Below are 26,030 nucleotides of genomic sequence, written 5' to 3'. Positions count from 1 at the left end.
TTTAACTTTATTTGAAACAATTTTGGTAGATTGTGCTGTGACAGCTGTCATATTGGCATGGATTAAAAAAAGCTTAACAAAACTGGTGAATTTTTGTATAGCCATTTTAATATTGAAGATGGAAGAGAAAACCAACATTTTTGGCATATGATGCTTTATTATTTCAAGAAAGGTAAAAATGCAACAGAAACACAAAAAAAGATTTGTGCAATGTATGGAGAAGGTGCTATGACTAACTGAACATGTTAGAAGTGGTTCATGAAGTTTTCTGCTTCAGATTTCTCACTGGGTGATGCTCCTCAGTTGGGTGAACCATTTGAAATTGATAGCGATCAAATCAAGACATTTAATTGAGAACAGTCAGTGTTATGCGGCTGCTGCTGCTAAGTCACTTCAGTTGTGTCCGACTCTGTGCAACCCCATAGACGGCAGCCCACCAGGGTCCCCTGTCCCTGGGATTCTCCAGGGAAGAACACTGGAATGGGTTGTCTCCAATGCATGAAAGTGAAAAGTGAAAGTGAAGTCGTTCAGTCGTGTCCGACTCTTAGCGATCCCATAGATGGCAGCCCACCAGGCTCCTCCGTCCATGGGATTTTCCAGGCAAGAGTACTGGAGTGGGTTGCCATTGCCTTGTCCGAGTCAGTGTTATACCATGCAGGAAATAGCCAACATATTCAAAAGATCTAAATCAAGCCTTTAAAGTCATTTACACCAGCTTGGTTATTTTCATTAGTTAAGCGAATGAAATCTTCTTGACCATATTTCTGGATGTGATTCTCTGCTTAAACATAATGAAAACATTCCATTTTTAAAGCACATTGTGACAGGTGATGAAAAGTGAATACGGCAAAATAATGTGGAACAGAAGAGAATGTGGGGCAAAGCAAAATGAACCACCGCCAACCACATGGAAGACTGGTCTTCATCCAGAGAAGGTGATGTTGTGTATATGCTGGGATTGGAAGGGAGACCTCTATTATCGGTTCCTTCTGGAAAACCAAACTATTAATTCCAACAAGTACTACTCAATTAGACCAACAGAAAGCAGCACTTCACAAAAAGTGTCCAGATTAATCAACAGAAAACACATAATCTTCCATCTGGATAATGCAAGAACATGTGTTTCTTTGATGACAAGGCAAAAACTGTGATAGCTGGGCTAGGACATTAATTCATCTGCCATATTCATCAGACATTGCACCTTTGGATTTCCAGTTATTTCCGTCTTTACAGATTCCCTTAATGGAACAAATTTCTCCAATGGGAAAAAGTTTCCTCGAAGACTATAAAAGGCACCTGGAACAGTTCTTTGCTCAAAAAAGAGAAAGTTTTCAGACGATGCAATTATGCAATTACCTGAAAAGTGACAGAATTTAGTAGAACAAAATGGTAAATACGTTGTTCAATAAAGTTCATGGTAAAAATGAAAAGTATGTCTTTTATTTTTACTTAAAAACTGAAGGGACTTTTTGGCCAATCCACTATTATAGTAGTTTTGGTAATATATGATCTTTGATTTTGCTACTATGACTTACTGAAGGTTCAGATGATGGTTAGCCTTTTGTTTTTTAGCATTATTTCCTAATCAAAGGAGATCCAACCAGTCCATCCTAAAGGAAATCAGTCCTGAATGTTCTTTGGAAGGACTGATGCTGAAGCTGAAACTCCCAATTCTTTGGCCACCTGATGCGAAGAGCTGACTCACTGGAAAAGACCCTGATGCTTGTAAAGATCGAAGGCGGGAGGAGAAGGGGCCGAGAGGATGAGATGGTTGGATGGCATCACCGACTCAATGGACCTGAGTTTGGGTAAACTCTGGGAGTTGGTGATGGACAGGGAGGCCTGGCGAGCTGCAGTCCATGGGGTTGCAAAGAGTCGGACACAACTGAGCGACTGAACTGACTGGCACTTTTTTTGAGCATAATGCTATTGCACACTTAATAGACTATAGTAGAGTATAAACATAACTATAGGCACTGGGAAACCAAAATGTTTGTTTGGGTTGACTCACTTTATTTTGATATTTAGTTTATTGTGGTGGTCTGAAACTGAACCTGCAATATCTTCAAGGTATGACCTGTATTCTGAAGTTGTTAGGTGTAAGTGTCTACATAAGTCACTGAAGCCAATACAGTTAATCATTTAAAAAAAAATTTTTTTTTATTGGAGTGTAGTTGATTTACAGTGTTGTGTTAGTTTCAGGTGAATAGTTGAGTGAATCATTTTTATGTATACATGTATCCATTCTTTTTTACATTCTTTTCTCATAGATTATTACAGAATATTGAGTAGAATTCTCTTTGCTTTTCAGTAGGTCCTTATTCATTATATATTTCATCAAAATACATAAAAATAATAGTGTGTATATGTTAATCCCAGTCTCCTAATTTATCCCCTCCACCCTGCTTGCAACTTTGGTAGCCATAAGTTTGTTTTCTACATTTGTGACTCTCTTTCTGTTTTGTAAATATGTTCGTTTGCACCATTTTTTTTAAAGATACCACATATAAGCAATATCATATGATATGTCTTTGTCTGACTTACTTCACTTAGTATGATAATCTCTAGGTCCAACTATGTTGCTGCAAATGACATTTCATTCTTTATGGCTCAGTAAATATCCCATTGTGTGTGTGTGTGTGTATATATATATATACCATATATTTATGCATTCCTCTGTCAGCGGACATTTAGGTTGCTTCCATGCCTTTGCTATTGTAAATGCTGCTCCATTGAACATTGGGGTACATGTATCTTTTTGAATTATGGCAACAGCATCGGATATTTATATTTCCAGGGCAATACTATCTGTTTCATCTGTTTATTTCTTCATTTATGAAGATAAATATGTTAAAAGCACCCAGTTTGATTGTGGAAAATTCTTAAAGAGATAGTAGTACCAGACCACCTTACCTGTCTGCTGAAAAACCTATATGCAGGTCAGGAAGCAACAGTTAGAACCGGATGTAGAACAGTTGACTGTTTCAAATCAAAACTGTTGAACTAGTAGGGCAAGGTTCATGGATGTATGAACCTTGGGAATGGAATATTACAAGGCTGTATATCATCCTGCTTACTTAACTTATATGCAGAGTACATCATGTGAAATTCCAGGTTGAATGAATCACAAGCTGGAATCAAGATTGCTGGGAGAAATAACAACAACATCAAATATATAGATGATACCACTCTAATGGCAGAAAGTAAAGAGAAATTAAAGAGCCTCTTGATGAAGATGAAAGAGGAGAATGAAAAAGCTGGCTTAAAATTCAGCATTCAAAAAATGAAGATCATAGCATCCAATCCTATCACTTCATGGCAAATAGAAGGGGAAGAAACTGGAGGCAGTGTCAGATTTTATTTTCTTGGGTTCCAAAATCACTGCAGATGGTGACTGCAGCCATGAAATTAAAAGATGCTTACTTCTTGGAAGAAAAGCTATGAAACCTACGCAGTATATTAAAAACCAAAGGCATTACTTTGCTTACTGAGAAGGGTCATATGGTCAAGGCCATGATTTTTCCAGTAGTCATGTACAGATGTGAGAATTGGACCATAATGAAGGCTGAGTGCCACAAAATTGATGCGTTCAAATTGTGGTGCTGAGCAAGACTCTTGAGAGTCCTGTGGACAGCAAGGAGATGAAGCCAGTCAATCCTAAAGGAAATCAACCCTGAATATTCATTGGAACGGCTGATGTTGAAACTGAAGCTCCAGTTCTGTGGCCAGTTGATGAGCAGAGGCCATTCATTGGAAAAGACCCTGATACTGGGAAAATTGATGGCAAGAGGAGAAGGGGTGGAAGAGGGTGAGATGATTAGTTAGCATCACTGACTTAATGGACATGAGTTTGAGCAAACTTCAGGAGATGGTGAAGAACAGTGAGGCCTCACGTGCTGCAGTCCATGGTGTCGCAAAGAGTCAAACATGACCTAGCGACTGAACAACAACCTCTTTTTGATTATGGCAACACAATCATGATACTTGTATTTCCACACCAATACTGACTGTTTCACCTGTTTATTTCTTCATTTATGAAGAGAAATGTGTTAAAAGCACCCGTTTTGGCTGAGGATGTATTTCTTTATCCTTATAGTTCTATAAAGATAATATTTTCACATTTTGAGAACACGTTATTTAGTGCACACTAGCTGTTTCATCCTTCTGGTTAATTGGACATATTATAAATTAATGGTTAATTGGACACATTTTTACAGTTAAGTCTCCTTTTTCCTTTTTTTCCCTTTCTTTTTTGGTCTGATGTTGTTGTTCAGTCCTCAAGTCATGTCTGACTGTCTGCGACTCCATGAAGTGCAGCACGCCAGGGTTCCCTGTCTTTCACTATCTCCTTGAGTTTGCTCAGACTCATGTCCATTGAGTCAGTGATGCCACCCAACCATCTTATCTTCTGTCACCCCTTTATCCTCTTGCTCTCAATCTTTCCCAGCATCAGAATCTTTTCCAGTGAATTGGCTGTTCACATCAGGTGGCCAAAATATTGGAGCTTCAGCTTTAGCATCAAATATTAATATAACTATATATATTTGTGTGTGTGAGTATGTGTGTATCAGCTTCCTTTTGGTTGATATTTATATGTTCTTATTTTATATTCAACCTCTTTTATCTTTATATTTTAGATCAGTTTCTTGGTAAATAACATATATTTGGGTTTTTTTTTTTTTTTTGGCTTCCCTGGTGGCTAAGACAGTAAATATCTCCCTTCAATATGGGAGACCTGGGTTTGATCCCTGGGTCGGGAAGATTCCCCGGTGAAGGGAATGACTACCCATTCCAGTATTCTTGCCTGGAGAATTCCATGGACAGAGGAGCCTGGCAGGCTACAGTCCATGTGGGTCACAAAGAGTCGGATACAACTGAGTAACTGACACTTCCACTGGACCTTTTACCTCTTAGTTGGAAAAACTTTGATTTTAAATTAGTGTACTTATTCCATCTACTTTAAGTATAATTTTGATACTTAATTATGTTTAAATTTACCATGTTCTGAATAGGTTTCTAATGTCTTGTTTGATTTTCTTTTCTGTCCTCCTTTCTTACTTTTTTTGAATTGATTGGACTGAGTATTGTTTATTTTTTACTATTGTGCCCATTTAGATTTTATATACACTTATTCTGTTTTCTTGTTGATCATATGAACGATATTTTAACCCTTACTAATTTTAGTGACTAATAGTAACAACAATTTAATAAATTAGTACTTATCTCATGTTTTATTTATATACAAGTTTTGTTGTGCAGTGTTGCTTTTTCAGGTTTCTTAAATAGAATCTTAGACCATTGATTTTAGATTATTTATCTTGTCTTGTATCAGTATATAAAGCTATCAATTCCCTCTATAAACAACTTTAAATATTTTCCCACAATTTTATGTTGTCAGTTTATGGTATTTATTTCCCTTGTGATTTCGTCTTTGACTCATGAGTTATATAGAAATGTTTTATTTCTGTTTTCAAACTACCTTTTATTATTATCATTTACTGTCATTATTATTACTGCTTTTTAACTGCATTCCACTCTGTCAGAGAACATCCCATATGATTTCATTCTTTTTTAATCAAGACTTGTTTTATAGTTCAGCCTGTAGTCTTTCTGGTGAGTGTTTTATGCATACTTGAATGGAATGTTTTTTGGATGTAATATTTGTTGATAACAAATAAAGAGTGTTGACAGTGTTCAATATTTCTGTATCATTGCTGTTTTTCTATATAATTGTTCTATGATTTCTTGAGAGTTGAGTGTTGAAATCATCAACTATTTGTATGCCATGTCAGTGTTTGTATCTCCTATTGGTTCTGTCAGTTTTTGCTTCATGTATTTTGAACTCTAATTATTAGTGGCATGTACATTTAGGATTATTGTTTTTGCTTGGGTTTATTTAACTTCTTTTTTTCATGAAATTTGGAATGTTTTTGCAATTATTTGTTCAATTTTTTTTATTTCTCCTCCTCCCTTTTAGGAACTGTTCTACAAGCCACTGTGCTCTGTTCTGTATACTTCATTGTGGATAGTTTCTATTATGTTTTTATTTTCTGTTTTCTAATTAAGCCCATTTAATCATATTTTTTTTATTTCAGATATTGTTTTTCAGCAAAATTCCATTTGACTTTTTTATATTGTCCCATATTTCCCTTAATTATGTTCATATTTTCCTTTAAATTGGTGAACATATTTAATAATAGTTGTTTGAAAGTTTTTATCTTCTAGTTTTATTATTTTGGGGGGCTTCCCTGGTGGCTCAGAGATTAAAACGTCTGCCTGCAATGTGGGAGACCTGGGTTCGACCCCTGAGTCCGGAAGATCCCCTGGAGAAGGAAATGGCAACCCACTCCAGTATTCTTGCCTAGAGAATCCCATGGACAGAGGAGCCTGGTGGGCTACAGACCATGAGCTCGCAAAGAGTCGGACACACCTGAGGGACTTCACTTTCTTTATTATTTTTATTATTTCTGGGTCTTTTTTTGTTGAAACACGTTTGCCTTAGTTATGTATCATGTTTCCTACTTCCTTTGTATGTGTGCTCAGTTGTTCAGTCACGTCTGACTCTTTGTAACCTCTGGCAGACTCCTCTGGAATTTTCTAGGCAAGAATACAGGGTTTCCATTTTCCACTCTAGCTGATCTTCTCAACAAAGGGAGCAAACCTGCATCTCTTGTGTTTCCTACACTAGCATGCAGATTCTTTACCACTCAACACCTGGGAAGCCCATACCTCTTTGTACATATAGTAATTTTTCAATTAGATATAGATATTGGAATACTACATTGTTTAGTGTCTAGTATTTGGTGTCTTTCACGAATGTTGAAAATTGTTCTGGTATACTTTTAATTAATATATAGGTATTTGTTATGACAAATACAGGACTTGTTCAATTGTTAAGTCATGTCCGACTCTTTGTGACCCCATGAACTCCAGCATAACTGGCTTCTCTGTCTTTCACTGTCTCCCAGAATTTGCTCAAACTCATATGTGTGTGTGTGTGTGTATACACACATATATGTATGTATATGAGGGAGCAGAGGGAGAGAGAATTTATCTTCTTGGTTTAGTAATTGCTATGATCTTTTGGGTTTATTATCTCTGTTCCATTATGTAGAAAGAGTGTCTATGTAAATGTATGGGGTGGTCATTGGGCTCACCTCATTTGCCTACCATATTTCAGTGATTTCAGTTTTGCGTTGCTTTCTTGTCCAGTTTCTTTTAAACACTTGTTTTACACATATTGGTTTATGATGGGATGACTGCTGCAGTACCATTATGACCCGAACAAAATTTTCTTCCAAGCATTTTTCATAGATTTTAATATTATGTATATTTTTACCCATAAGACTTTTAAAAGTATTTTATTTATCAGCATTTCTTTTGATTCAAATCACGTCTGCCCTTTCATACTTTTTTTTTCTCCAGTGCGGATTTACAGATGACATTTTCTGTTTTCATTTGTCAGAAAATGTCTTTATTTCAGCTTTTATGTTGAAGAGCAGTTTCACTGTGTAAAGTTTCTATAATGCTTTGCCAAATGTTTACTTCCATGACTTTGAAAATATCGCACTGTCTTCTGGCTTCCATGATTTCTTTTAGAAAGTTTCCTGTAATTTCTGTTGTCTTTAGTTGTCTTTTTCAAGGTTATCTGTCCCTTTTTCCTCATTTGCATTTAAGATTTTTCTTTATCATTGCTTTTCATGAATTTTTTTATGATGCTTCTCCACATTTTATTTATCTTTTCTTAGAGTTTTGAGTGTTTCCTAAGTCTATGGCTTGGCATCTTTCAATTGATTTAGAAAATTCCTTGGCCCTATCTTTTCAAATACTGTTTTTCCCATTCTTCCTATTTTCCACAGGAACTTCAATTAATTCTGTGTTAGAACTTTTCACTGTATATGTCTTGAATGATTTTATTCTGTTCAGCCTTTTGTCTTTTTATGCTTCTAACTTGGTATTTTTCCTACCATCTCTTCCAGTCACTAATTCTTACTTGAGTTGAATGTAATCGTTCATTAAATATGTCCATTCAGTTTTTGTTTTCAGTTCTAGAATTTCTGTCAATCTGTTTCTTAAAGTTTCTGCTTATATGCCAAACTTTAGTCTTATCTTTTGTTTGTTTTTTTTTCCATGATCATTTAAAATTCCTCTCTGATGTCTCTATTATTTGAATTTCCTGTGGCCCTTTTTTCTTGGTTATTGAACACTGTCTTCTTCCTTTATATGCCTAGTTCTTTTTTTAATTGTTGCCAAACATTTTTTTGTCTTGAGTTTTTTTGCATTGAGTCCTTTTGTTTGTGGACTTTTTCTCAGGTTATGAATTCCTCGAACTGAAATAGTCATTTTGAAATACACATCAGAATGTTTAGAAATAAATAGTGAACCAATAGCCCATGTGCTTCTTTATTAGTACAGAAGTAATAAGATAATAGAGCTAAATGGCATAGAAAAGTTAAAACTAAAACTCATTTTGTATGGATTTATCAATATAAAGATGTTTGTTTCTTAGCCTGAAAAAGATTAAGCAGTGGATTTTGACTTATTCCCTCTCTCGTAAGGATCAAAAAATAATTTGTAGATATGGAGTACTGAAACACAACCTAAATATCTGGGTTACAAATCTGTAAACACAAATGCTCCACTACTTGCTTTTTTGTTTTCTTCTAGATACAGATTTACTCAGTAGCTAGCCAGTTATGTCTTAGGAGTCTATAAATAGAAATCTGTTTCTGTGTGCAGTTTATTAATGGGATTAATAACTATCATAATTTTTGAGTACTAATGAGCATAAATACCATTTCTAGATATTTTCCATAGCTATGAAGTGATCTGAAAATATCTGTGATTCATATTGATGACAGTGTCAGAAGAATTTCTATTACCACTGTGGTTTGTTTTCTAACATTCAGAGTTGAAGAAAATGTTGAGGAAATGCCAAATTTTAGTTAGAGGTTAATGAACTTAAAGATGCCATTCTTTTTAGAGATGGGCTAATTTCTTTCACAGACTTCTTAGGATCTATGGGCCCCCGGCCAAAATGCTATCTTTGAACTATAGAGATTCAAGTATTTGTGTTGAAGAGCTAAGTATGTATAATATAATGATATCTACTTGAACTGAAAATAGTAGAACTATTGTGTCTATTTTTAAAGTAATAGAATAGTTATTTCATATTGTCAGAATTAAGTGTAATAATTTCTCATTACAGTTTTGGAAAGACATTGTTGATGATAATGAAGTACGTGACCTCATATCTGACAGAAACAAGTCTCATGGTAAGTCAATGAGGAAGTATTTTTAAATAAATTTGAAATATCAATAATAGTACAATATCAATATAAGTAAATTATGTTTTCTTCTGTTGTAGAAGGTACATCAGGAGAATGGATTTGGGAATCTTTATTTCATCCACCTCGAAAGCTGGGCATTAATGATATTGAAGGACAACGGGTACTTCAGATTGCAGTGATTTTGCGAAATCTTTCCTTTGAGGAGGGCAATGTTAAGCTCTTGGCAGCTAATCGTACCTGTCTCCGTTTCCTATTACTTTCTGCACATAGTCATTTTATATCTCTAAGGCAATTAGGCCTTGACACATTAGGAAATATTGCAGCTGAGGTAAGCATGTGACAGAACCTTAAAACAGTTTTTATAGTTGGCAGAATATTTGCTTTAAAACTTTAGGATGTGGGATGATTATATTTGCCATAATTATAGAATATTAAATGCTTACATATAGTTTTTGCCTAAAGTGGTATTACACAGTTGTGTGGAGAAAAATATTTGAAATGATGCTCCAGATTTATTGATGGCTATTTTCACAGTCATTACATTTTTAAAATTATACAATGTTGTTCTATTCATTTTTATTCAATTTGAAATATGTATTTGGATATAAATTGGATGAAGCCTCTCTCAACAGTAGTGTCCTTTCTTTTTTTTTCAGCTTTTATTGGATCCTGTTGATTTCAAAACTACTCACCTGATGTTTCATACTGTTACAAAATGCCTAATGTCAAGGGATAGATTTTTAAAGATGAGGGGTAAGTGCTCACTTAAGTTTCTCACTGTCTAAAGTACATAAGCTTTGTATCATGTTTTAAAAGACGAATACATGTTTGTGTATGTATGCTTTTCAGGCATGGAAATTTTGGGAAATCTTTGCAAAGCAGAAGATAATGGTGTTTTGATTTGTGAATATGTTGATCAGGACTCATACAGAGAGATCATTTGTCATCTCACTTTACCTGATGTGCTGCTCGTAATCTCAACACTTGAGGTGCTATATATGCTCACAGAAATGGGAGATGTAGCTTGCACAAAAATTGCAAAAGTAGAAAAGAGCATAGGTAAGACTAAACCAAAAAAGAAAAATTAATTTTCTTTATTGAAGAAAAATACTTACTGGGCTGTAAAAAAAATCACAGTTGATATTTGGGGTTTACTTTTTATTTTGAGGAATCATTACCCTTTCAGACATACTTGTGTTATTCTTTCTGCCTGTTTCAGATAATAAAAAAAACTTCTATCATAGAGCGACCAGGGTGCACGTGGCTATCAGTAGTCTTTATTTCTCCTCTTTATTTCTGTTACTATATATTGAGTTTGAAATCAACAAGATGTCTGTGTCTTACTCTCCAGGAAGCAGGTCTGTGTGTTTCAAGTAGTCAGTGCTGGTAGTGGTACTGTTAAGGAACTCACCTTCTTAGTGAGTTGTCAGTTTTAAACACACTTACTAAAACATGTCACATTAGTGTTTTCATCAGTGATTCAAATTATTTATTTCCTTGGTATAAATACTAAAATCAGAGTTAAAGATTTGGCTTGAAAAGTATTGAGAAATAAAGATCTACTTTCCATATCAGTGGTTCCTAAATCTGGCTACACATCAAAGTCACTTGGGAATGCTTTTAAAAATGAAGATAATCTAACATCTACCCCAGAGTTTCCAAATCAGTTTTCAGAGATTGAGCCTAAAAATCTAGAATTAAAGATCCATGGATAATTCTGATGTATAGTGATTCATAAACTGGCATTTGAGAAGCAGCGTTTTATGTAGCATATATTTTTCAGTGATGTCATTGTTTTACAAAATTATTGACTAACAACTGTTGATTTTTAATTTGTTTTAGACATGTTAGTGTGTCTGGTTTCTATGGATATTCAGATGTTTGGCCCAGATGCACTGGCTGCAGTAAAACTTGTCGAACATCCAAGTTCCAGTCATCAAGTTTTATCTGAGATTAGACCACAAGCTATAGAGCAAGTCCAAACGCAGACCCATGTAGCATCTGCCCCAGGTTGGTGTCTTTGTATAATCTTTTTCAGTGTGATTATTGGTATGTAAGATTTAATACTAAGGATAAATTTAAATTGGCTTCCTATGTGGCACTAGTAGTAAAGAAGCTGCCTGCCAATGCAGGAGATGAAAGAGATGCGGGTTTGATCCCTGGGTTGGGAAGATCCCTTGGAGGAGGGCATGGCAACCTACTCTAGCATTCTTGTCTGGAGAATCCCACGGACAGAGGAGCCTGGCAGGCTACGATCCATAGGGTAGCAAAGAGACACAACCGAAGTGACTTAGCACACAGCACATAAATCTAATATAAGTACAGGGAACTGATGTTTGACGATAGAGTTGGCCAAATGAGAATTGAGTATGTACATTAATTTCTTACATATTATACATTCCAGGAGCAGCAGGATCAGGGTGAGCACAGAAGAGGTATAGTATAATAAATAAATGAAGTTGAAAAGGATTTAGAGTAGTGTGCGGGATTAAATATTATTCATAGCTGTGAGAGCATTAAGTGCCCTAATGGGTTTGTGATTTTTGTCATTAGAAATTGATAGACCAGGAATAAGTTAATCATATATTACCTTATAGTTCTCTCAGGTGGTTATCAGAATACAAAACCATAATGCTTTTATTATTTTTAAATCTTGTAACAAATCCTTCAGAATCAGAGGTTATGATCAGACATGTGTGTGTCTTGTTCAGTTGCTAAGTTGTGTCCAACTCTTTGCAACCCCATGGACTATAGCCCGCTAGGCTTCTCTGTCCATGGGATTTCACAGGCAAGAATACTAGAGTGGGTTGCCATTTTCTTCTCCAGAGGATCTTCCTGAGCCAGGTATCAAGCCCCTGTCTTCTAAATTGGCAGGCAAGTTCTTTGCCACTGAGCCACCTGGGAAGCCTGTGTGCATGTATGCAAATGCTAATGCACACACCCTTCCTAGCATTCCCTTGAGTCAATCGTATTTAATTCAAATATTTTTAACTAGAATTCAGACCTGTCCTTCAGTTCTTAGACTGCTTTCTCCTGGCTCATTATGAGTTATTATTTTATATTTTAGCACTCAGTCTTTTTGCGCTCCACTTTCATTTGTCCTAACAAAAACAAACCATCTTTCACCTCATCTTTCTCACCATGGCAACCCACTCTGAAAATCCCATGGACAGAGAAGCCTGGTTGGCTACACTCCATGGGGTCGCAAAGAGTCGGGTGGGACTGAGCAACTTCACTTTCACTTTTTTCACTTTCTCTCTCACCATTCCCAAGATAATTCTCTTTCCCTTTTTTTTTTAATGGAGAATGCTCATTTTTTCAGTTGATCTTAACACTTTATAGTTATTCTGGGAGCTCGTGTGACATGAATGTCTACTTCTTACCCCTTCCCTTATAAACTTACTATCATTTAAATTCATTCTTCTTCTTTCCTTTGTCTCAGGAAGAGATGTTAACTATTTGTACTCTGAATACCAGTCTTTGCCAACTCTTCTTTTCTGTATCTTAAACTTTTTTTAATTGCTTCTTCAGCCTAGAAATACATTCAGATCATTCTCAGCCTTTCCCACTATCAAAACAAGAACCTCATTATCCTTAATCTTTAACTAACTACATTCATTTAATCACCAAATTCTGTTGAGTCGTCCTAAATAATTTTTTGATTGCCCATACTGATAACTCAGTTTGGACCCTCCTCATCTCTCTGCAGCTATCTTGTTCTTCTCATCTCTCATTTAATCATGGTCCCTGTCTCTCTTCCTCTCTTCTGCTGTAACCCATATTATCAAAATTATATACTCTATGCAAAGTATGTAATATGTATCACCTATTTATTTCCATTATGCCCCTCTGCCATATAATGGAGTTATATCATATGTCCATTTAACTTAATAGAAGGCATGAAATAAATAGGTAATTCTGACTGCTAATTTTAGTGAGCTTTCACCCATAGGCAGTAGATGTTAAAGTGCCCATATGTATTGGAGAATCGATGATAAGAATGTTAATAGTTTCTCAACCTTGAAAAGAAAATGAAACCGTTCATACGCTAGTTAAGTGGGTAGTGGGCATATATTTTTTATCCTCAAAGAAACTTTTAAATTAATTTAAAATACTAAGTTAATGAGGGCCATTCGGAAACTGTTCAACAGAGTGAAACCAATAAATTATCAGTGATATGCTGATAATAATAGGTCATTTGAAGAATATTCAGAGGTAATTTTCATGAAAACTCCTTTTGCCTTATTGCTGACCTGTGACCTTAACAAGTGAACCCACCCCCCAGCCTAAGAGTTGATCCTCATTGGCAAATGGAATAAAATTAAATATTGAGAGTTTCTTGTGTATGTAGTGCCATTTGATATAAGTTTGAATAGGCCTCTAGGAACCTAAAAGAGTTCATTTTTATGCTGGTGAGTGCTTTTTTACTTGCTCATCATGAATGACAACTCTGAATTGTTTGATTAGTTACCACTTATAGTTTGGCTTTCCTCTCCATCATTTGTTTAATACGGTTTTCTAGTGGAATGGTTGTCTTTAAACTTTTAGCTCCCTTCCTCTCATCTATCTGCAAATACTATGTTTTTGTGATGTATTAAACTGATACTTACTTTTTATATCCTGTGGAATCTTGATACATAACATTATCCATTTAAAAAATAACACGTATTCTTAATATTAGAAATTTTATACTCTCCATCTTTCTCTTTGAACTCAGATCCATCAATACCTATATAGACATTTTAATTTTAAGGTTTTTCAATTTTGTTACATTATAAAGCTCTGTGTTAAAAATTTATTTTATTGTTACAAGGTTTAATAATAAACAGTCTGTAAAACAATAGTAAATATATTACAAACTTTTATAAATAATTAAATAAAAGAAGCAGGTATTGGAAGTGCATCTTGTAATGAGATGGAAAGTTTTCTGGAAAGTATTACTCTAGTGTGTTTCAGAGTATTTTTTTCTTGCTAGAATTGCAATTAGTTTCAGCATTAATTTTATGTTTTTCCTTTTTATATATTTAAGTTCACATCATTAAATAGTTTATATCAATAAATAGTTGAGAGTAGAACTTAAAATTATTATTTTTCAGAATTATTTAAAAATTATTAAAATTATATTTAATGATCTTCTGAAAAGTTGAGTTCTGCTTTGTTTTGTTGAAATCAAAGAATTAGTAATACTTGATTTATATAATTATTTATTGTCCAGTTAGTGTAGATATTTATTTCTAAGTTTATTGAAAACATATCGAAAAATATTAATAAGATATGAGTGTAAATTAAAGTTGCTCCTCTTTCAGTTAGCTGCACCTTGTTTCACCTAATATATTCAGGTAGTGTTAGCACAGTGGTTCTGCAACTTGAGGGTGCATCAGAGACACCCAGTGGGCTTTCATGCTGATTTCTTGGCTCCATACCCTGAGTTTCTGATTCAGGGGAATTGGAGAATTTTCATATCTAACAAGTTCCCATGAGATACTGATGCTTCAGGTCAGGGCACGATTACTTTGAGAACTATTGGGTTAGGAAAATTTTAGTAGTCTTCATTTCATGACCACAGTGTTTTTTGATAAAATGCTTTTTGTCATGTGCACGAATACATTGTTGTCAGTCTTGGCACTGGAGATTTACCTCATTCAATTATGGAAAATGTCTGCCATATAACCTAACTGATAAAGTTAGTCTTTATTAATCAAGGGTATCTTGTCTCAATTTCTGTTATTTAGAAAAAAATCCAACTTTATTTTTCCAAGAAAATATGTTGATTTATGTTCCCATGAAATCTTCCTTATTTCAGAATTCTAAGATAGTTAAACTTGCCATGAATTTGTCATGTGAATGAAATAAGATGCCACTACCTTCAGTATTTCTTTAAAATATTCTGTGTGCTTTACTTACTCAAGATTCTAACTTAAAAAGTAGTACACTCTTTGGTAGTAGTTGAGAGATGGAGGTGGAAAGGACATTAAGCAGAAATTGTCATTACTTTATATTAATAATATATCCAAATTTAGAACATGCCAAAGGACCAGAATACCCAATATTTAAGGCTGTACATTGCCCTCAACTAGAACATGTGAAACACTGGAATAGACCTGAATCCTTACCCTAATACCTTGGTTTAAACACGTTTTGTGGATACTAATGTTTCTACTCCTCCTGTTGGTATTCCAGAGGTATTTATACAATCATCATCATAACATTTATGTAGCGCTCTTTATGTGCCAGGCATTGTTTTAAGTGACTTACATATTAACTTCTGTAATCCTCATAACCATCAATGAGGTCAGTGTGCTGTTACTTTGCCCCATTTTATAGCCAGAGGGGTTAAGTAGCTTGCCCATGGTTACACAGCTGATGAGTGATGGAACTCTAGAGCCAGCCTATCTGGCTCCAGAGTCTTGCATTTAACCATATCTTAAAATGTTTAATAGAGTAAAGACTTTGTTCCCAAATGGTTAAAGAGCAGTCATCAAAGAGGAGGTCTTGCTTTCATGCACAGCAGTTTTAGGAGGGAATATATACAAAACTTTGAAAATCTGGAAATTGATTCCATCTAAAGTATAAGTGCCCTTTGTATTCTTTGGAATGTCTTCAGGAATCCTGAAGACAAGGATTCTCAGTTTGTAGCCACTTTCATACTAATTATATATTTCTAGTTTATAGTTTTAATTTAATTGTGGCTATATTATTTTTCCTTATGCATTGTTTATAAAGTTTCTCATAATTTCAACATAGTTTGTAATGTTTCCTGCAACTGTTTATTAGTTGATTCAGATTTCAGTCAGAGCAGGGTATATTCTTACAGTATAATTGATCAAGAAAAGGGAAGTTTCTACATGTATTTAGGCCTTAGAAAGGTATTTTCTGTAACTGTCATCAAGTTAGGAGAAGAAAAAAGATAGGCTGAGGTTGCACAAGAAAAATACCTTTGACTCTAATTATGATGTTCTGTTAAGAAGCAGAATATCACAGTATGTCCTCTGAAATGTGACAGACCTGAATTCAAAGTCAGCGCTCCTAAAAGAAGGCTTTCCAGCTATACTCAGCTCTGCTGTCTCCATCATGTGTTCTTTGTTAATCTCTGAGCTTTCATTTTTTCATTTGCAAAATGGGGACAATTAAATTTAGAACTATATATGAGATTAAAACAAATCATGTAAATGTAAATGGTTTAATAGAGAGTAAGTATTTAAACGTGGCTGGCTGCTGTTAGCTGTATCCCAGTGGAAGCCTGGGGTCTCACCAGACAAAGGTCAGGATTGCTTCAGATCATTCACAGATTGGACTGACTGTGGGGCTCTTCTAGTTCCAGTAATTTAGAAATTTATGTTTTGTTTGAGGGTTCTGAGAAGTTTTGCCAACATGTTACCTGAAAAAAAAAGAAGATACATTTTGTAGGTTTAAAAAGCATATATTATTAATAATGCTGATTCAGTGGTGAAACAATATAATTTTTAATCTATAAATATGTAAGATTCATATTTCATTATAAACTTACTGTAATATGATCACGTTTCTATTATCCCATTTTTCTTATTTTTATTAGTTCCAACATAGAAGTTGGCTATTTGTTCATTGTATCTGGAAATTTTATATATGCCACTTACAGAGTTAATATTTTAAATTCAGAAGTGAAATTACTTTTGATGCAATCTGCTTCTGTAACTAATCTGAGAAAGATGCTTGTTTACTGATACATTGTGATTTGTGTCCTTGGGCTAATTATTTTAATCAAGTTGAGTGTTAGTTTCTTTATGTATACCCACCTCACAGAAGAATTAAAAAGATATTAATAGTATCAAGTTAAAACTCAATGACTGAAAATGGGAAAAACAGAGTTTATATTAGTGAAATAATCCATATTATTTGAATGATTGTGAGATTAACAAAAAATAGTTCATATGAAGAATCTAAGACAGTGCCTGGTATAATCAATATGTGTTCCATTATAAGTTTCTTTCTCAAATTTCTATATTTTCAGTATGTTTATAGACCTTTTTAAAAGGTATTCATTGTGAATATTAATTGGTTCCATATCCATGAACTAAATATGGCCTGTAGTTTTAAAAAATGATGTAGCTAATGTATTTTTTTCTTTAGCTTCCAGAGCAGTTGTAGCACAGCATGTTGGTCCACCTCCAGGAATAGTGGAAATAGATAGTGAGAAGTTTGCTTGTCAGTGGTAAGTGGTTTATTTCTATTAAGGCTTTATCCTTGGGAAGAATAAAGCAAATGAGAAAAGGAAATTATTTCAGCAGTCATCCAGAATGTTTTACTCTGTATTTCTTTCTAGTTAGAGTAGGATATCATTTATACAAGAAAGAACAGTATAAAATTGCTTCACCTGTATTTTGGAATAGTTTGAAAGTAAAGTATCAGAATCTTCAGAATTAAAATAGTCTTTGATTAAAATTTCATTAAATTACACCATTTCTTTTCAAGTAAAATTTGTGTTAAAAAATTGTCATTGATTTTGTAGAAAATAAGGTTTGTCGTATTGTAGAATTTGTTTTTTTTAATATTTTATTAAAACAATTGGACTGACTTCTTAGAACCAGATTTTGCTATTAAATGTCCCTTCTTTATGACCAAAAGCAAAATTTCTTGTTCATTGCTAGTTAATTTTTTCTTTTTGTGAGTAGTAAGAGGTAACTAATCAAATGATAGAATAACCAGTATGTCTACATTGAAATATCAATTTTAAAATAATATTTTCTTGAGAAGACTGACTGGTCACATCTCAGCCACTTCTGGAAAAAAATAAATGTAGAATTGGTTAGATTTCATTTTTTTTTCATGGCTAATTGCCTCTACATTGCTTATGAATTTCAACTTAAATTCTTTAGAAGATTAACAGATTGAAATATAAGATCACTTTTTGGTGATGTATTATTTTAAAAAATTTCTTTCCCCTTTCTCCCATTCTCTAACAAACATTTTTCTCCCATTCCATGTTCCTGTCACTTTATGTTCCATATTTTTGGTGCTTTCATATCTGTGTTCCTATGACACTTTTCTCTACTTTTCTTAAATCAGGTTTATGGTAACATCTCTAATTTTTTGCTATTTCTTCATATTCTGTATAGTTAAACTTGATGCTTTATACTTGATAGATCTTCCAGTGATATTTGAAAATATTTGTCTTGTATATTGAAACCAAACAGGTTTTTGTTTCTGGTCAGTTTGAAAACTCGATACTCTAAGTTTTGAAAGTTGGAAAAAATAAGTACTGCATCCACTGTAAAATGTGTGTGTGTTAGTTATAGACTTGGTCTTATAAATTCTTATTTCTGCCATTTCTAGGGAGGAGGAGAAGAGAAGCATTTTAAATTATTTTATCATAATTATCATTTGATTCAGTTAATAGGAAACAGCTGTAGGTTGGCATGTCTTGTGTATATATATACAGTGAGTTCTAGAAAGAGTCCTTTATAGTTAACTAGGCCTCCAATCCTAACTTATAGCTGAAGTCACTTTATGACAAAGACAAACTGAAGTTTGAATTACCTTGTAATTAATTAGGAATAGAGTCTCTGAGGTGGGGAAGGGGAGTGTGCAGCATGAGAAGTATCATTGTTTTAAGAAGTAGTTAAATGTTTTAGGAGAATTTTTTTCTGAAGAAATTTGATCCAAGAGCAACAAAAGTTTAGTTGTTTTTCCTTCGTTTTTCACATCACCAATAACTCATAATTGGGAGCTTCTGTTATATTTTGATTATTACAAGACAGGAACCTGAGTATTCACTGAATAAAATTAATGTGTTATAGAATATTTATTGCCAGCATACCATCTCTGCTGATGTATTCACATATATTTGTGAATATTGGTTTTTATATTTGTGGATAATGATTTTTTATACTAAAATAAGAATGATTAAGTAATCTCTTTTTATTTGATTTAGTCTGCCTAAAAACTAGCATATATTTTTGCAAATAGCATAAGATAGTGAAATTTGATCAATAAGATATGATTATTAATTTATAACACATTGCCTTCAAATGGTTAAGTATAGACTCTATAGTACATTGCATAATGCCATGTATTTTTTTTTCCTCTTTTAGGCTCAATGCTCATTTTGAAGTAAATCCAGATTGTTCTGTCTCTAGAGCAGAAATGTATTCTGAGTACCTATCAACTTGCAGTAAATTGGCTCGTGGTGGAATCCTAACATCAACTGGATTTTATAAATGTCTTAGGTAGGATTTATATTTCTTTACAGTTAATTTACATACCCCTTGCTCTGTAGAGAACATAACAACTATCTCTGCTGTGTTTAGTTACTCAGTCATGTCCAACTTTTTGGGACCCTATGGACTGTAAGCCTGCCAGGCTCCTCTGTCCATGGGGATTCTCCAGGCAGGAATACTGGAGTGGGTTGCCATGCCCTCCTACAGGAAATCTTCCCAACCCAGGGATTGAATCTAAGTCTTCTGCTTTGCAGGTAGATTCTCTACTGTCTGAGCCACCAGGGAAGCCCAAGAATACTGGAGTGGGTAGACTATCCCTTCTCAAGGGGAACTTTTGACCCAGGTTTTGAACTGGGGTCTCTGGCATTGTAGGTGGATTCTTTACCAGCTGAGCTACCTGGGAAGACATACCAACTATCTACCTAGTCTTGAATGTCTCCACTGCTTAAAGTTTTGTATGGTTAGATTGTAGTGTGGTAGAAGTTTAAATTCAAGGGAATTTTGATATCAAACATGGTGTTTCTGTTTAAACATTCTGAGGTTTATCAAAGAAAGAAAAGGAAGAAATTAAGTTTACGTTTTTCCTGCTATTTATATGTGTTAAAGACATAGTGTTTGCCCTTTTAAATCTTGAATAATAGTCTGTGACTGAGCTCTATCTTCAAACATCATGACTTTTTGTTATTTTGCAAAGTTCATAAAATAGGCATTGACTTGATGCAGCTTTTTTATTAATTACATATATAGTAGAATTGTTTTAACCCTACAATGTTAATAATAATGATTTTTGAAATTGGAGAATTGATCTTTTAATTAATATTTAATTCCTTGTTTCCCCTCCTTGTAGAATATATGATTCATACTGGTTCATATATTAGTAGCAGTGAATATACTGTTGCTGTTTGTGTAAACATTGTTAGAATTTAGTGTTTTTTGTTAATGTGCTAGTTATTAAAATTGAATGTGTGTGTACTTTACAGAACAGTCTTTCCAAATCATACAGTGAAGAGAGTGGAGGATTCCAGTAACAATGGGCAGGCGCATATTCATGTAGTAGGAGTAAAACGTAGGGCTATCCCACTTCCCATTCAGATGTACTATCAGCAGCAACCTGTTTCTACTCCCGTTGTTCGTGTTGATTCTGTACCTGATGTATCTCCAAGTCCTTCACCCGCAGGTATTAATTTTTATTGTGATTAAATATTATCAATTTAATAAGAAGGCTAAATGAAAACATGTATTATATACATTTAAGATGTATGACTTGTCCTTGTTTTTCAGTAACATTTTATTTCTTATTCTATTTTATCATATTCATATAATGCAGAGTTGTTAATTTCTTAAAACTGTTTTCTCTTGAAATTAAGTAAAATAATTTCTACATGCTGCTTTTCAGTCATTTCACTGTGAATTTTAACTTTTCCTTATATTTTCAGGAATCCCTCATGGACCACAAACTGTAGGAAACCATTTTCAGAGGACTCCTGTTACCAACCAATCTTCAAGTTTGACTGCAACACAAATGTCTTTTCCAGTACAAGGTGTTCATACTGTGGCACAGACTGTTTCAAGAATTCCACCAAATCCTTCAGTTCATACCCACCAGCAGCAAAATGCTCCGGTGACCGTCATTCAAAATAAAGCTCCAATTCCTTGTGAAGTCGTTAAGGCTACAGTAATCCAGAACTCTATACCCCAGACAGCAGTTCCTGTTAGTATTGCTGTGGGAGGAGGAGCTGCACAGAGTTCTGTGGTTCAGAATCATAGTACAGGGCCACAGCCTGTTACAGTTGTAAATTCCCAGACACTGCTTCACCATCCATCAGTAATTCCACAGCAGTCTCCATTACACACAGTGGTACCGGGGCAGATACCTTCTGGCACTCCTGTTACAGTGATTCAGCAAGCTGTCCCGCAGAGTCATATATTTGGCAGAGTTCAGAACATACCAGCATGTACTTCTACAGTTTCACAGGGTCAACAGTTAATCACCACATCACCCCAACCTGTACAAACTTCATCTCAGCAGACATCAGCTGGTAGCCAGCCACAGGACACTGTTATCATAGCACCCCCACAGTATGTAACGACTTCTACATCCAATATTGTCTCAGCAACTTCAGTACAGAATTTTCAGGTAGCTACAGGACAAATGGTTACCATTGCTGGTGTCCCAAGTCCACAACCCTCAAGGGTAGGGTTTCAAAACATTGCACCAAAACCTCTCCCTTCTCAGCAAGTTTCATCAACAGTGGTACAACAGCCTATTCAACAGCCGCAGCAGCCACCCCAACAAAGTGTAGTGATTGTAAGCCAGCCAGCTCAACAAGGTCAAACTTATGCACCAGCCATTCACCAAATTGTTCTTGCTAATCCAGCAGCTCTTCCAGCTGGCCAGGCAGTTCAGCTAACTGGACAACCAAGCATTACTCCATCTTCCTCACCATCACCTGTCCCAGCTACTACTAACCAGGTCCCTACTGCCATGTCATCTTCTTCCACCCCTCAACCACAGGGACCACCTCCTACTGTCAGTCAAATGCTGTCTGTGAAAAGGCAGCAACAGCAGCAGCATTCACCAGCACCGCCACAACAGGTACAAGTACAAGTTCAGCAGCCACAACAAGTACAGATGCAAGTTCAGCCACAGCAAACGAATGCAGGAGTTGGTCAGCCTGCTTCTGGTGAGTCGAGTCTGATAAAACAGTTGCTGCTTCCAAAGCGTGGTCCTTCAACTCCCGGTGGTAAGCTTATTCTCCCAGCTCCACAGATTCCTCCCCCAAATAATGCAAGAGCTCCTAGTCCTCAGGTGGTGTACCAGGTGGCCAATAACCAAGCAGCGGGTTTTGGAGTGCAAGGGCAAACTCCAGCTCAGCAGCTGTTGGTTGGGCAGCAAAATGTTCAGTTGGTCCAAAGTGCAATGCCACCCACTGGGGGAGTGCAAACCGTGCCCATCTCGAACTTACAAATATTGCCAGGCCCACTGATTTCAAATAGCCCAGCAACCATTTTCCAAGGGACTTCTGGCAACCAGGTAACCATAACAGTTGTGCCAAATACAAGTTTTGCAACTGCAACTGTGAGTCAGGGAAATACAACTCAGCTCATTGCTCCAGCAGGAATTACCATGAGCGGGACCCAGGCAGGAGTTGGACTTCAGGTGCAAACGCTTCCAGCCACTCAAGCATCTCCAGCTGGACAATCATCTTGTACCACTGCTACTCCCCCATTCAAAGGTGATAAAATAATTTGCCAAAAGGAGGAGGAAGCAAAAGAAGCAACAGGTTTACATGTTCATGAACGTAAAATTGAAGTCATGGAGAACCCGTCCTGCAGACGAGGAACCACAAACACCAGCAATGGGGATACAAAGGAAAATGAAATGCAGGTGGGAAGTCTTTTAAATGGGAGAAAATACAGTGACTCAAGTCTACCTCCTTCAAACTCAGGGAAAATTCAAAGTGAGGCTAATCAGTGCTCACTAATCAGTAATGGGCCATCGTTAGAGTTAGGTGAGAATGGAGCATCTGGAAAACAGAACTCAGAACAAATGGACATGCAGGATATTAAAAGTGATTTGAAAAAACCTCTAGTTAATGGAATCTGTGATTTTGATAAAGGAGATGGTTCTCATTTAAGCAAAAACATTCCAAATCACAAAACTTCCAATCATGTAGGAAATGGTGAGATATCTCCAATGGAACCACAAGGGACTTTAGATGCCACTCAGCAAGATACTGCCAAAGGTGATCAACTAGAAAGAACTTCTAATGGACCTATATTAACTTTGGGTGTTTCACCATCTGTGAGCAGTATACAGGAGGCCTCAAATGTGGCAACACAGCAGTTTAGTGGTACTGATTTGCCTAATGGACCTCTAGCTTCAAGTTTGAATTCAGATGTGCCTCAGCAACGCCCAAGTGTAGTTGTCTCACCACATTCTGCAACCTCTGTTATACAGGGGCATCAAATCATAGCCGTTCCCCACTCAGGATCAAGAGTGTCCCATTCTCCTGCCCTGTTGTCTGACGTTCGGTCTACAAATGGCACAGCAGAATGCAAAACTGTAAAGAGGCCAGCAGAGGATAATGATAGGGAAACAGTCACAGGAATTCCAAATAAAGTGGGAGTTAGAATTGTTACAATCAGTGACCCCAACAATGCTGGCTGCAGTGCAACGATGGTTGCGGTGCCAGCAGGAGCAGATCCAAGCACTGTAGCTAAAGTAGCAATAGAAAGTGCTGTTCAGCAGAAGCAGCAGCATCCACCAACATACGTACAGAATGTGGTCCCACAGGTGAGTCATTCTCCTGTCACATTTCTCTTAAAAAATCCTGATGTGTAATTATGATTTTAGGGGGAAATGCACTGTTCTTCCATGTTTTACCTTGAAAAGGTAATTGGGAGGACCTTTTCCAGGGATGAGGGAGCCCGGTGGGCTGCTGTCTATGGGGTCGCACAGAGTCGGACACGACTGAAGCGACTTAGCAGCAGCAGCAGCAGCAGCAGCAGCAGTGTACTCAGGAGAAGGCAATGGCACCCCACTCCAGTACTCTTGCCTGGAAAATCCCATGGATGGAGGAGCCTGAAAGGCTGCAGTCCATGGGGTCAATAAGAGTCGGACATGACTAAGCAACCTCACTTTCCTGCATTGGAGAAGGAAATGGCAACCCACTCCAGTGTTCTTGCCTGGAGAATCGCAGGGATGAGGGAGCCTGGTGGGCTCTCATCTATGGGGTTGCACAGAGTCGGACATGACTGAAGCAACTTAGCAGCAGCAGCAATGTACTCAAGCTGTCATGCTCTTTTATTTTTCTCTGTTCTTTGTTGAACAATTTTCAGTTGTTAACTTAAACACATGATTTAAAGCAGTGGTCCCCAACCTTTTGGGCACCAGGGACCTGTTTCATGGAAGACAATTTTTTTTCCCATCCCTGAGGTGGGGTGGGGGAAATGCGAAGGTTCTGGAGGTAATACAAATGATGGGAGCAGCAGGTAACTCTTCCCTTGCTAGCCCACAGCTCACCTCCTGCTGTGCCACCTGATTCCTAACAGGCCACTGACAAGGGGTTGAGGACCCCTGGTTTAAAGCATTTTTCTATTTTGTTGTACATGCAAATTAGTAATTTTGTAGAGCCAAGATAGAGAAATACTTGTCATCTAACATTTTAAGGAGTATTTTTAAAATGTAACTTGGTTCTGTTTGGGAGAGGTTTGCTAAGAGTACACCAGAAGGGAATTTCTGTATTTGATTTTGACATGAGTGTATTTTTGAGGCTTCTTTCACAGAACTTTTGTAAAAAAGTTAATTCCATAAGAATTTTATCAAGTGTGTTGTTATTATCTTAGGTATTAATTGCCTTTATTCTTGAAAAAGGTTTATTTCTTATAATTTCAATTTGTTTTAGCTATTCTGGTATTTAAAATTGTGTGTCTCTTATTCCTTTGCTCTATTTATTCCCTTTTAAATATCTACTATCCCCTCTCTGCATGCCTCCATAAATAAAAGTGCTTTCTAAAATCAGTGCTAATGAATTGAGGATCCAATCAGCCTATAAAGATTTTAAGGACGGTCTTCTGTACTGTTTCCTGGATTACTACTAGTTCATTCTTTGCTTCCTAATGACTACACAGCCAGAGCCTTCTGTGACTGTTGCCAGCTCTGCTCGCACTCTTCTGTCTTGGGCTTTTTCTCTGTGCTTCTGATGATGACAGCAGATTGTGTTGGTATTGATACAGTCTAGATGACAAGAGAGGGGTGGGAGTAGGGAAGCAAAATGGAAGAGGAGAAAGCAAAGAATCCCTTGCTTAGAACATCATTCACTAATGTGCGTCTCTCTTCATGTGAATGGGTAAAGCTGGACAGTACTGCTCTGACAGCATAATGAGTTTTTAATTCATATTAGTATTGCTTAGGTCTACTTCAAGGTATCTAAATAGGTTAAGGATTCTTCAGTGTATATTATGTACATGGCAATAATTAATATGGAGTTTTTGTGGAAAATACCAAGTCATTTTTATTCAAGCTTCTACAGGTTGAGTTTTTCATTTATTAAAGCACATGAAAAAAATTTTTAATAATGTAATATGTAACATATACTAAGCATTCAGTGCATTTTTTTAAATATTTAACAATTTCCCTGTTTATCTTATGTGTTCCACTTTTTTTAGATTCCCTTGTAATCCTAAAGAGTTATAGTTGACCAAGCCAGATTAGAGAAAACCTCCCTTACTATGAAATTACTTCATCCACCCTTGTTTATTGTGTCCTTTAACCCTCTAGTGTGGTTATGTTCAATAACGATACCTAAATAACAAAAAACAAGCAATACTAGCTAAGACTAGGACCTGTGTTAGGAATTTTACACTATTTTGTCATTTGATTCATAAAGAAACTCTATTAGGTAAACATTATAATTTCTATTTTAGAGAAGAGGCCTCACAATGCTAAATAATTCGCCAAGGTTACCAACTAATATGAGGTGGTACAGGACTGAAATCTGGTGGGTCTGAAACCAGAGCTCGTGCTCTTAGCCCATTTGCC

At 35.9% G+C, this 26,030-nt stretch overlaps 1 protein-coding gene across 1 annotated transcript in view; it reads left to right on the top strand.

Annotated features, from left to right (window-relative positions):
- Positions 1–26,030, top strand: part of ARID2 (AT-rich interaction domain 2) — a 205,377-nt gene that overhangs the window by 125,403 nt on the left and 53,944 nt on the right. Inside the window, exons 7-15 of the mRNA XM_068971015.1 lie at positions 9,209–9,275; positions 9,368–9,618; positions 9,947–10,043; positions 10,140–10,349; positions 11,133–11,300; positions 17,400–17,481; positions 19,361–19,495; positions 20,467–20,663; positions 20,923–23,783. Coding sequence (XP_068827116.1) covers positions 9,209–9,275; positions 9,368–9,618; positions 9,947–10,043; positions 10,140–10,349; positions 11,133–11,300; positions 17,400–17,481; positions 19,361–19,495; positions 20,467–20,663; positions 20,923–23,783 — 4,068 coding nt within the window. The remainder of the gene's footprint in view (positions 1–9,208; positions 9,276–9,367; positions 9,619–9,946; positions 10,044–10,139; positions 10,350–11,132; positions 11,301–17,399; positions 17,482–19,360; positions 19,496–20,466; positions 20,664–20,922; positions 23,784–26,030) is intronic.

This window comes from Capricornis sumatraensis, chromosome 4 (genome assembly GCF_032405125.1).
Source record: "Capricornis sumatraensis isolate serow.1 chromosome 4, serow.2, whole genome shotgun sequence".
NCBI classification, from domain to species: Eukaryota; Metazoa; Chordata; class Mammalia; order Artiodactyla; family Bovidae; genus Capricornis; species Capricornis sumatraensis.
The sequence above is the reverse complement of the archived record's forward strand: the minus strand, read 5'-3'. Positions and strand labels throughout refer to the sequence as shown.